This window comes from Blennius ocellaris, assembly GCF_963422515.1.
Source record: "Blennius ocellaris genome assembly, chromosome: 24".
NCBI classification, from domain to species: domain Eukaryota; kingdom Metazoa; phylum Chordata; class Actinopteri; order Blenniiformes; family Blenniidae; genus Blennius; species Blennius ocellaris.
In genome coordinates, this window is record NC_137673.1 from 2,923,433 (window position 1) to 2,935,785 (window position 12,353).

The window sequence follows — 12,353 nt, forward strand, 5'->3', positions numbered from 1 at the left end:
CCAGAGTGCACCGCTCCGCCCCGTCTCAACATCGTGGCCCAGAAAAGTGGAGAACTTTATGCGGTCTGGGCTGGTCTACGTGCCTCCTCTCCGGACCCCAGATCACTGTGAACCTGCTGCGTTACGCAACGCCGCTGCTGTGGACTTCACTCAGCTCGTCACTATCAAAACCCCCCGGCGCTCACTTTCCACGTTTTCCCTCACACGATCACACACACGTCACCTGGGAAACAAAAATCTGCTTTTAGGACATTTTCCCCCCCTTTGTCCAACTCCATTGTTTAATAATGCGTCATGCTTTAATGTGTCTGCGCTTTAAACCTGAAGGGCAGGAAGTCAAATTAATGTTAGAATCCTAATCGTCTCCAAACATCTCTTTATCGCAACAAATGATAAGATGCAGGTCACAGGAACATTCATTTTTATCATGACTTATCTAAATGTGAACGACTGTTAGACTCTATAAATGCACCCATAACTTCATTTCACATCTCAGGCTTGATTGGCATTAAAAAAAAGGCTCTCAAGAAATTGCAATCAAACAAATGCAATTATAACAATTACGCAATATGAATACTAATTCCTGAGATGCCACTTATATATGTTGTGTTGACTGAAGTTAAAGTCTTTAACACTCTTGCTTTTTTACGGTTTTATTGAAAATTACAGCTGGAAAAAAAGTGCTTTTCTTCACATTACTGTTAAATTTCCTTTGCTTCTGTTTGGAGAAGCGGTGGTTATTATCATGACTGAGCCTTTTTTTTTTTTTCCCCCAATCTTTAATGTCTGACCTTTACGTGGCATGAGTGTGTGTGCGAATGTCTATGTTTGTATCGTAGGTTTGTGCCATGTGTCCAAGGTTATAGGACCTGAGTGGGGTGGGTGGGTGAAGGGAGGGGGGCATGAGGGGCTTTATTATTTTTGAAATGTACCATTTCATTTACATTTGTTTTGAAAAATGTCAATAAAAAGAGTTGGAATATTATCATGACTGAGTGCAGACCTGCAAGTGTCAGCAGCTGAACTTAAGACTCTATCTCCACCCGTATAATTGGCTAAATAGGTTTACTGCTTTACAGCCTCGTCTACTTGAACCAGTTTCCATGTCAAAGTTCATTCCAGCATGGGGATTGTGATATGAGAACATAAACCCTGCAGGGCTGGAACCTGAGAATTCATGCTCAAGCTTCATATCGACATCATTCAATACTATAGTGACAAATATTGACTGTCGGACTGAATATGTGACAGTTTTCACTTCCTGTCCAGTACTTCTACTTGAGTTTGAGGTATGAAAACAGAATTTGAGCATTTAAGCTCCTGTTGAAAACCTCAGAAGTAGCAGGTTGTTACAAAAACATGCATTTTACACAGTTTTCCGTTCGACGGTTGTGTTTTGCCAAACAAATGAAAAGCCGATGCGTTTGGTTTTGGATGAAAAATGAAGTTTATTACAAACAACGACAGAGAGCTGTTAGCAGTCAGTTAGCAGCTGTTAGTTCTGTACAAATAACACTGTTTGATTGGTTAGTTGAGTTTGCCCACTGGCAACAAGGCGAGGTCTCAAACAGCACCCTGCGCCCCCTGTAGTGCACCGTCACCCCAAACACCATCTGTCCTCCAGAGTGCACCGCTTTCTGAAGAACACGCTCCGTAGTGAAGTGCATCACACTTTAGACCCTCCATAGCGCGCAAACGACCTTTGTGAACCTTCCATAGTCCACCACCTCCCGTAGGAGACCCTCCATAGAACCCTGCTCCCCACTGCTGTCCGTCCACAGTGAAGGTCTTCTCCTGTGAGACCTCCATAGTGCACCACTTCTCACTGTAGACCCTCCATAGTGCACTACTTCTCACTGTAGACCCTCCATAGAACCCTGCTCCCCACTGCTGTCCGTCCACAGTGAAGGTCTTCTCCTGTGAGACCTCCACAGTGCACTACTACTCACTGTAGACCCTCCATAGTGCACTACTTCTCACTGTAGACCCTCCATAGTGCACTACTTCTCACTGTAGACCCTCCATAGAACCCTGCTCCCCACTGCTGTCCGTCCACAGTGAAGGTCTTCTCCTGTGAGACCTCCATAGTGCACCACTTCTCACTGTAGACCCTCCATAGAACCCTGCTCCCCACTGCTGTCCGTCCACAGTGAAGGTCTTCTCCTGTGAGACCTCCACAGTGCACTACTGCTCACTGTAGACCCTCCATAGTGCACTACTTCTCACTGTAGACCCTCTATAGTGCACTACTTCTCACTGTAGACCCTCCATAGTGCACTACTTCTCATTGTAGACCCTCCATAGTTCACTACTTCTCACTGTAGACCCTCCATAGTGCACTACTTCTCACTGTAGACCCTCCATAGTTCACTACTTCTCACTGTAGACCCTCCACAGTGCACTACTACTCACTGTAGACCCCCCCACAGTGCACTCCATCTTACTGTTGATGCTATATAGTGTGACGTCTCACTGTAGACCCTCCACAGTGCACTACCTTTCATTTACAGCTCTGCACAAAGCACAACTTTAAGAACACACTGTGGCAGCCATTGTAATGCACTACTGTACTACAATCCACCTCCAATCCTTCAGGTGCACTCTGAGTTCACACGTTTTTAGTTTTTTGTTTGCGTTACATGGAAACACAAAATAACTGACCATTCCTAGAAACTGGGAACAATGGTTTCCTTCTCAAATTACTTATATGTTCACGTCACGCGGGATCGATAACACAACTGAAATTAACAATTTTCTCTTAATTTTGTTTTTAAAACTTGGACTTTGAGTTCTGAAAACTCCCATGTGACGTAAACGCAGCGTCATTCCAACACAACACACCCAACGGCGTCAACTTGTAAAACATCTTCGCGTCACTAATCTCCACATTTATTACGATTTTCTTCCAAACATGGTTAAAACAGATGTGTTTTTGTGCTTCTCTTCAACATGTTCACAAAAAATGTTCACAAATCAAGTATTCTTATGGAGGAAATTAAATTCAGTGGTGTACTTTTGGTTTATTTCACCAGTTCCTTGTGTTCTCGGTGACGTCCTACAAACCAGCTGCTAGTTTCCTGTAAACTACAGGTCGTAGAGGTTTAAATTGTCCTGCACAGTTTTGAGGCTAATTGTGAAGGAAAAAAGGGAACGATACATCAGAGCAAAGTAAAACTACCTCATAAGTAAACAGAAACTCATCTCTTCGATCGAACAGATCATTTTATGTCTCGTAATTTTAAGCGTAATTGTAGGGAACTGTGAATTCACATGAACCAAAAAACAACGGTACCCAAAATGCGATCCTTCTACCTGCCATCAAAACACTTTTGCTCCCATGTGTAGTTGGCAAAAACCTTTATTGCTTAAAAAAAATAAATAATAATTTCCATGCGTTGGGATGCCGTAAGTGTGTGTCGCTGTTTAAGAAAAGGTCTGAAATCTTTCACGTCTGTTTCATTGCCGATGTTCAAGAGAGTCGCGTTTCCAAATCCCTCCAGGTTTCCTTGACAATCGCAGCATTGGGAGATATTCAACAGGCCTCTTTAGGTTTTTGGAGTTCTGGTGCCGTTGGATTAGATGGTTTCTGAATCACAGTTTCTATTAGAGACGTGTGACCACAGATGTGACTCTGGTTCTGGAGAACTGATGTCCACTTGTTGTTCAGAACTGAACCTTCCAACACAAACCAAGAGTGTCTCTCTCCTGACTAACCCTCTTACATAAGACACGAAATGACATCAAGATCTCCGACGTCGCTCAGACTGAAAGGACGTTTTTTTTTTTTTTTTTACATTCACATATTTCCTCGTCAGCACTCGTCTGCCCTCCACCTCTCGCAGGGATTCGCCCCCATCGAATGTCCGAGACGTTTTCTTTGGGACGTGAAAGAAATCAGACCTTTTGTTTCCACGGTGAAACCTCCACAGTTCGTCTATCTAAACCGTCGTGTAGTGCACCGCCGAGGCGGCTCCTTAAGGACCGGGGTGTTGTCTGAGAATGGCACCAGAGAGAGCGAGAGAGAGAGAGAGAGAGAGAGAGAGAGAAAGTGGAAGATAGGTAGAGAGCGTTTGAAGATTACAGCTTCGGTCACAGTTGGTCGTGTTGCCGGGTGTTGGATGTCAGGTCTATTTACAGGGACGAGAAATGCATAATCGGAAACTAACCGAAAGCTGGGGCCGCCATTTTGGCTCCTCCTCCTCCCTTTTTCTTTTTTTTTTCCCCCCCAAAATGTTCCCTTTAATTGCTTCGACAACAAAGATGTGGGGAGGAGAGGGAGCGGCGGCGGCGGCGGCGGCTCTGGTTCGGTAAAAAGACAAACAAACAAACAAAAAAAAAACATCGGTGTCACCGCAAACACAACAAGTTGTCATGAAAACGCTACACCGGGACACCACCTAACTGTCTGTGGAAAAACACACACAGGACGCATCACTAACACACACTCACACACACACTCATGCTCTCTCTCACGCACACACGCACAAATATTAATATGACAAACAGTTTTTTTTCTCTCTATTGAGGTGAAAAACAGACTCTATTATTCTTAATTATTATAGTTAATCTTCATCTTCATCATCTTCATCGTAGCAGTGGTGTGTGTACGTGTGTATATGTGTGTGTGTGTGTGGTTGCAGTGTGTATGTATGTGTATGTCCTCAGTTTGTTTATACACACTATTCACAGGACGACACGCAGAGTTTCTCAGTCCTGATTGGCTGACGGCTCGGCTATTTTATTCTTTGATCTTTTTTTCTTAAATTTTCTTCTTCTTCTTCTTCTTTTTTTTGTTCAACTGTCTCTTGTTGCTAGGCAACGGCAGTTTCCTGGTGGTCCACAACGGGTGGTTTGTTTGTTCATGATGATGAAGTGATGTCTATGTGACCTGCCGCCACAGTAAAAATGATGTCATCGGGGGGGGGGGGGGGGGGGGGGGGGGGGGTGAGAGGGGGGGGTTGCTCTGGTAGTCGCGGCGACGGCGTCTGATTGGACGAAAGTGTTTGAATGTTGAAGCACCAGGAAGGAGGAAGGAGACTAACAGTACCTGCTGCTGCTGGGAGTGTGTGTGTGTGTGTGTGTGTGTGTGTGTGTGTGTGTGTGTGTGTGTGTGTGTGTGTGTGTGTGTGTGTGTAGAGGCTCGTGTCAGTAAACATTTTCCCGCCTCGAGGATGGGCGTTGACCTGCACGGTAACCGGGTTTGGGTCGGATCCCCTGTGAGGCGACGCAGGAAGTTTAACATTGTTTTTGCATCGTCTTGTCAAATAGTTTGCTCGTTTTAATCTCCAGTCACTTTACAGCCACTATTTCTCCAAATATCTTTTCTGTTTTCTTTGCAAATAACGTGAAGTATGCAGTTATAATAAATATTGTGTAAACGTGCCACTGCAGAGATTTTATTCTTTTTTTCTAGCAAAATGTAACCGGTAAAAAAAAGCTAATTTGTGGAGTTTGTACAAGTTATTCTCAACTCCAATAGTCATGAAATGAGTTAAGATTTGAAAGAAAGTTTCTCTGACTGGACTGGTAAATGAACTGGTCCCACTGTGTCTCTTCTTCGTGTCCCGTCTTTGACAGAACCTTCATTTTGAGCTTTACTTTCCATCCGGCTGCAGTCAGACTGGAGGGACGTTGACGAAGTTGTTGGACTCGTTCATCTGGACGTCTCACAGACCGTCTCGCGACAACACACTTTCTAAAATGTGTTTTTACTGAACGAGGTCTGTTCTGTGTTTTCTAGAGATTTGGGCGGTTTTGGTTCAGCCTCTGGGGAATCGGACCGTCGTGGGCCAGGTGGGCGTCGCCCATCCCGTCTCACACTGCCATTGTGTGTGTGTGTGTGTGTGTGTGTGAGAAGAGTAAACCAGACTCTGACCCTGCCGTCAGCGTGTGTTCGTTCAAACACATGTGTGTGTGTGTGTGTGTGTGTGTGTGTCAGTGCACGTTGAGCACGCTGCGCGACACCCAGCCCTCTGCAGCCGGCGAGTCGCTGTTGGCCGGCCGGTAAACCAAACTCTGACCCTGTTGGTTGGACGCCAGGATCTGGACCTTCTCCCCCCGAAACACGGAGACCTCATCCTCCCGGACGGCCACGAAGTCCTGCAGCACCAGAACCAGCTCCTGGGGGGGGGTCAGAGGGGACACCGGGGGCTCAGGACCACCGGGCTCAGGCCCACCGGGAAGACGGAGACGCGGCGGAGGCCAAACCTGGTCGTCCTGCTCGTTGTCCGCAGGAGGCTGAGTGGCGTGGCCGTTGGGAGTGGGCGGGGCCGACGGCGGTCGCCCTGACGACAGCGGCCGGGTCACCGAGATTCCTCCCTCCTTCCTCTGGTACTCGATGGGCGACTGGAGAGCTGTGGGACCCGAACACAGAGGGCCTTCATGAAGGAGGTGGAGGACTCTGAATACTGTCTGAAGGGGAGTCAGAACTATTCATGTCTGGACACATGGAGTAAAATATTATTGTTCATTACAGGGGCTGAACCTTCTGGTGAAATCCTGAGTCTTCAGGCTGATAAAGGAGATTTAAGGTATTCAAAATGTGTCAGGCTGACAGGATTTGTACATTTAAAGGTGATTATTGAGGCATTAAAGCTGGTCAATGATATTCCAGGATGAGAAGTTTAACCAACGAAATCAATGTTCAAGGATTTATTTTTTCCAGAATTAAATTCAGGGGGAATTCAGAATTATTGAGCGGAAATGTAATATTTTAGTTTGATTTGAGGGAGATTAAATAACCGCATTTGAAGGTGATTTGCAGGTGATTCAAGAAAAAGAGACTTTTTAAGGGAACATAGTGATTTCAGAGATATCTATGAAGACCTGTTGATGATTAAGGGAACAATATAGTTATTCTTTCCTGTGAAAAATCACAGTTGAAACACAATAATTCAAGGAAAGCTCTGGAAAATCCAACTGTCCTGTGAAGAATTGACTTCAATCCAGGAAGGTTGTTTTCTAGTTTCACTAGAATCGGAACATTTTACGGACATTTTTCAAGGTTTGCCAGAGATTAAAGACTGTTCTTGAGCCCACCTGACAGGAAGTTGTTCTGGGCATCCAGCAGGGCGGCGATGGTCTCCACCCACGTCATCTTGATGCTTGCGGACGAGGCCTGCAGCGTGAATCTCTCGTCCGACCCCCGCGACCACAACACAAACTTACAGGGGTCTCCGTCCACGCTGTCCTGCATGTCCAGGTAGCTCACCTGGTGGCAGACAAACACAACGTGTTGACGCTGTTCGCAGGCGACTCCGGGGCCGCGACGCGACGCCACGCCGCCGGCGCTCCCACCTTGATGCTGTTCTTGAACTGGTATCCGGGGTTGTTGGAACCTTTCCGGAGAAGCTCGCTGAAGATGACGATCTGCTCAAAGAGGAAAACCCTCCGCTCTTTGCTTCGGGACAAAACTCCGCCGTCTTGCTCCCAAACGCAGAACGTCTCCTGCTGCAGCAGCTTCCCCTGAGACGTCAGCTTCCCCTGGACAGGCAGGTGGGTTGACTTTGACTTTTTAGTGACTTTAATAAAGTCTCGTGTTGCTTTAAACCCACAACAGCTTGACTCACAGTGACGCACTGAAAAGTGTGTGGCTGCCGAACATTACTTAAAAAAAACTCTTAATTAATGAATTGTATTAATTTGCAGGGTACCTCAGGGTCCTTCACCTAATTCTAAGTAATACACAATAACATAGCCCTTTTTAGTGTAGAATACATTTCTCTCTTTTTCTCACTGCAGCGAGTTTACATCCACTTTATTACAGTTTAAATATATTTTTTTCAACAAGGGTCAGCTTTTATTTTGAAACAGCAAACCCAACAGTGGTAGTTAGTGATCAGTTGTGGGCTCTTTTCTTAATCCCTCGCTTTTTATTAAAGTCAATTAAAGCTACCTGGGGAAGGCAACTCAATATATCCGCTACATTTTCTATATTGTGTTTGTATTTATGACATTCTTTATGCACAATAGTACAAAATAGGGTCAACCTTGAAATTAATTGTATGAAAAATGTACCAAAATCATGAGTTTTCCAGTAGGTGGCAGCAAATCTCTTAAAACAATTAGTGTTGATGGAGGAAAAGTTCTTCTATTTTTCTCTCTTGAGTTTGGGTAACGTTCCAAATCTTCAAAGTTATACAGAATTTATGAAAAATCTGAGAAATGGATATTAGAGAGAAGTGATTTTAGGGCTACTTGGTTGTAGAAACAACCCGAGGTGGTCCCTGAAGGCTCATCGCCACATGCTGCACAATATGGATTAAGTCCCGTCTGACCACATGGGGGCAGTGTCCTCCATTCGTAACTTTGGCTTGTACGTTAGGAAGCGGCTGCACCTCGTATCCCTGCAGGCGTCCCAGGTTCATCATGTCGTTGCATCGCTTGGGAACCAGCGACATCAGCTCCACCGCTTTCTGCACCGGAAACACACAGTTGTTAAATATTACAAAAGGTTGTGAGGGTCGGTGGGCCGATGATTCACCCTCCCGCGTAAATCATTCATCATCATCCTCATCATCCTCACTGCTCTGACAACAGCTGCAGCTCTTTGTCTGAGTGCAAGCTGCACAATGAACCTGTCAAAATCCCCCACGTCTGTTTCTGACAGAAGACGAGTGTCTCACCTCGATCTCTTCACAGTCCAGTCCTGCTTTGGACGTGTACTTGAGGAAATCCTGGTCGGCAAAAACACAAATCAGGTGTTTCAAGTCGGAGGTAAAACAAACACAAAGCTGTTGACGCACAGTATTCACACCCTGGATTAAATAAACTATTTGACACTTCGTCAAAGTTCAAACACAACAGGTGACATTATTCAAGATCAAGAAGTGAAATGGACACAGAAAACGTTTTATGAAAAACAATCCGGTTGAAGGCAGTAAGACTCTGATCAAAATAGAAATCAGATTGAAGAACCGGTCTGGAACAACAGGTTCTGCTTTGTTGACTCCAATCAAGTCCTGAACCGAGACAAAGAGGTTCTGCTTTCAGACCCACAGAACAACCAACAACAAAACAAGACCAGAATCAACTCAGAGCCAGAAAATCCACAGTCAAGCAGCAAAACAGGAGGCCGACTGACGGGACACGATTCAAGAAGAAAGAGTCTGAAGAAAGAGTGTTTGTGTGTCTCGTAAATGGCAATCGTGTATTCGAGTCCAAACAAACCTTGAGCAGCAGCTGGTATTTGGTGATTCTCTGGATGGGTTTGATCAGATAATCACTGATGGACATCCGACAGCTGATCTCATGCTGGATCTCCTGCAGACACAACCAGAAACAATCAGTAGATCTTCTCCAGCGGTCGACTGAAAAAGATGTCCAGAAGAAGGAGACGAAGCCTTTTTACCTCGAAGAAGGTTTCATACTCGATGACGATGAACTCTGACCTCGGCTTGTTCTGGCAGTAAACCACGTACATGTGCAGCCGGCGCTCCTGCAACCGACACAACAGCGTTTGAAGCAGCTTTCCTCACAACCGGCCAACGACACACGACGGTCTTCTTGAACTCACGTGTCTGATGAAGAGGTCGGCCAGGAGGTCGTGGTTCTGAACGCAGCGGTCCAACTCCACCAAGAAGAAACTGTGAGTGGACAAGCAGAGTCTGTTCGTCAGCAGGTATTTATCACGGGTCCATGTGCTGGTTGGTTTGTGCCTCATACTCTCTGTGCCAGTCGTAGATCTGCTGGATGTTGCCAAACACAATCTTGTCTTTGCCCCTCATGTCCTCTGGAATCCCTCTGACTTCCAGCCGGGACATGAAGCCCTGCAGGAGAAGACAATCACTTCCTTTCTCCTCGAGTTTTTTTTTACATCAATGTCACTTTTATTGTATGTATTTTGACTGATGGTCGCACCTCTACAATCACCGCCAGGTCCTTCACGTAGTCCTTTTCTGACTGGATCATCTCATTAACCACAAACCTGCACCAACACACAGAGTTTATAGAGTTTCCTTTTCAACATTCACTAAAAGTTGAGGGACAAGTTGTGGTTTGTCGTACATTCGTCCTCTCAGAGCTTTGTTCCTCTGTTCAGTATCCGACTCGTTGGATCCCTGATCGGAGTCCAGGGCCTGAGGGGGGGAAGACAAAATATGCAAGTCAGGACTTTAGTCCAAGTCTCAAGTTCGTTCCGGAATCATGTCAGATCAGGTCTCGATTCAAGTCAAACCTTGAGTCATGAGCAGAAAGTCCAAAGTCAAGGTGAGAGTCTGGACCAGAGTCAACGGAACCAAAGTGAAGACTCTCCACTCTGTCGTCAAGATTTGAGTGACAGCTGATAACTCGTGTCTTCGATTGAAACCAGCAAACCAGAATTGAAGGCTTCAAGAGAAAGAGTCTAAAGTGAAGACTGGCAGCAGGTTCCAGGTCGAGGTGATAATCATGTCCAGCAGGTTCCAGGTCGAGGTGATGATCATGCCCAGCAGGTTCCAGGTCGAGGTGATGATCATGCCCAGCAGGTTCCAGGTCGAGGTGATAATCATGTCCAGCAGGTTCCAGGTCGAGGTGATAATCATGTCCAGCAGGTTCCAGGTCGAGGTGATAATCATGTCCAGCAGGTTCCAGGTCGAGGTGATAATCATGTCCAGCAGGTTCCAGGTCGAGGTGATAATCATGTCCAGCAGGATACAGGTCGAGGTGATAATCATGTCCAGCAGGATCCAGGTCGAGGTGATAATCGTGTCCAGCAGGTTCCACGTCGAGGTGATAATCATGTCCAGCAGGATCCAGGCCAAGTCCAGACTCGTGTTCATTTGTTCAGGTCTGAGTCCAACCAGTGTTTGAAGGTCAACCAGTCAGTCCAGCTCTTGTCCAGGGTTGTGAAGACCAGCAGGTCCACGTTCAAATCCAAAGATCAAATCTGAGCTTGGTTTTAACTCAATTTCTAACTTTGACTTCAGATTCAAAACCAACAAGATTCAGTTCAAACCTTGGATTGAGTTCTGAGTCAAGTCATTGGTGACGAGTCTTAACCAGCCTGTCACGAGTCAAGACTTTAGTGAAAAGTCAAGTCACGTCCAGAAAGTAAAATTCCATTTCATAAATCCAAGGTCATGAGTCAAGACCACTCTCTCTCTTGTTCGCGGTTCCGAAGTTATTTAAAAAAAAGAAAGAAAGAGGGTGAGCTTGGGTTCAGCGACTGACCTCCGGGTTGTTTGGATCTTTGATGATTTGCATGGGCGGCGGTAGAGGGGTGTGGCTTTCTTCCTCTGGCTCCTCCTCCCCACCGCTCTGCCCCGCCTCCTCCTTCCTGGCCTTCTGCAGGATCACAACACTTCTCACTACCTGACCCATCACTGCTCCGTCCTCCCCAGGAAACACCCTTCGCCGTACCGTTTGTGCGTTGCCCGTGAGGGGCGTGGCCAGCTCCGGCCGGTTGTCCCGCCTCCTGGCCCTGATTGGAGGCTTCTTCTGTCCGTCAGCTTTTCCCTGACTCAGCCTTCGAACGGGACTCGTCAACCAGCGCTGCAACACCAGACCAACACCGGGTTAATCCTTTCACTCCCTCACTCCACAAACAGAACCTGGTTCGGACGCCCGGCCGGCACCTTCAGGGTGTTTCCGGTTCCAGAACCGCTGCGTTTGGGCCCCGGGGAGCCGACGGCCGCCGGACCCCCGCCCACCCCGGACACGGTGGGGGAGGTGGCATCTGAGACCGGAGAGAGAGAGAGGAAGAGGGCTTCAGCGGTGAGTTTCTCTGGGTGTGGTGCATGCTGGGAGAGTTTGTTATTGTCTCACTTTGACCGCCGGTCTGAGTCGGGAGGCCGTCGGAGCCGTAAAGTCCAGAGTCTGCAGACACAGAGACCCAGTGTTATCACACTCATACCAGCTTGTCCGGGAAATGACAAGAAAACAGGTTTTATAGGAAGAAAGTAACATTTTAAAACAACATTTTTCCTCAGGAAGAAAATCGAAATATTTCTCTACAAACTTCAGGAATTTCACAGTGAAATCTCTTCAAAAACAGGTGTTCGCTCTACTGTTTTCCACTTTTGATTTCAAAGAAATATTTAAAAATGGTTGACATTTTATGCTTAATACTAATAAAATATACGAAAATAAACACGTGAAAATGTTTTTTTTTTTTAAATCTTACTCTTATAATAATTCATGGGCAGAATAACACTACTAACTGACAAAAATTCTGAAAACATATTTAATTAATTAATGTGAAAATAGTATGGACACAATTTACTTGCAAAAATATAGTAAACATTTCTAAACTATTGAATTACTTTAGGAGAATTGACGAATAAAAGTACGTGGAGAATTGTAGGCTTTGCCAAAAATACTGAGATTTGAATAAAAAGCAATATGTGCAACAATTAAAATGAAGGTATGAATTAGTA

General features: G+C 45.8%; 1 protein-coding gene across 1 annotated transcript in view; it reads right to left on the reverse strand.

The window, feature by feature from the left end:
- Nucleotides 1–4,957: 4,957 nt before the first annotated feature.
- LOC308147562 (kalirin-like) overlaps nt 4,958–12,353 on the reverse strand; it is a gene marked incomplete at its 5' end in the record, with an annotated part of 29,047 nt that continues 21,651 nt past the window's right edge. Inside the window, 16 exons of the mRNA XM_080519783.1 lie at nt 4,958–6,120; nt 6,208–6,353; nt 7,039–7,210; nt 7,297–7,482; nt 8,337–8,414; nt 8,625–8,675; nt 9,169–9,261; nt 9,350–9,436; nt 9,515–9,584; nt 9,664–9,767; nt 9,859–9,925; nt 10,006–10,076; nt 11,149–11,262; nt 11,338–11,469; nt 11,553–11,653; nt 11,743–11,793. Of these exons, the coding sequence (XP_080375909.1) occupies nt 5,935–6,120; nt 6,208–6,353; nt 7,039–7,210; nt 7,297–7,482; nt 8,337–8,414; nt 8,625–8,675; nt 9,169–9,261; nt 9,350–9,436; nt 9,515–9,584; nt 9,664–9,767; nt 9,859–9,925; nt 10,006–10,076; nt 11,149–11,262; nt 11,338–11,469; nt 11,553–11,653; nt 11,743–11,793 (1,709 nt within the window). The 3' untranslated portion in view covers nt 4,958–5,934. The remainder of the gene's footprint in view (nt 6,121–6,207; nt 6,354–7,038; nt 7,211–7,296; nt 7,483–8,336; nt 8,415–8,624; nt 8,676–9,168; nt 9,262–9,349; nt 9,437–9,514; nt 9,585–9,663; nt 9,768–9,858; nt 9,926–10,005; nt 10,077–11,148; nt 11,263–11,337; nt 11,470–11,552; nt 11,654–11,742; nt 11,794–12,353) is intronic.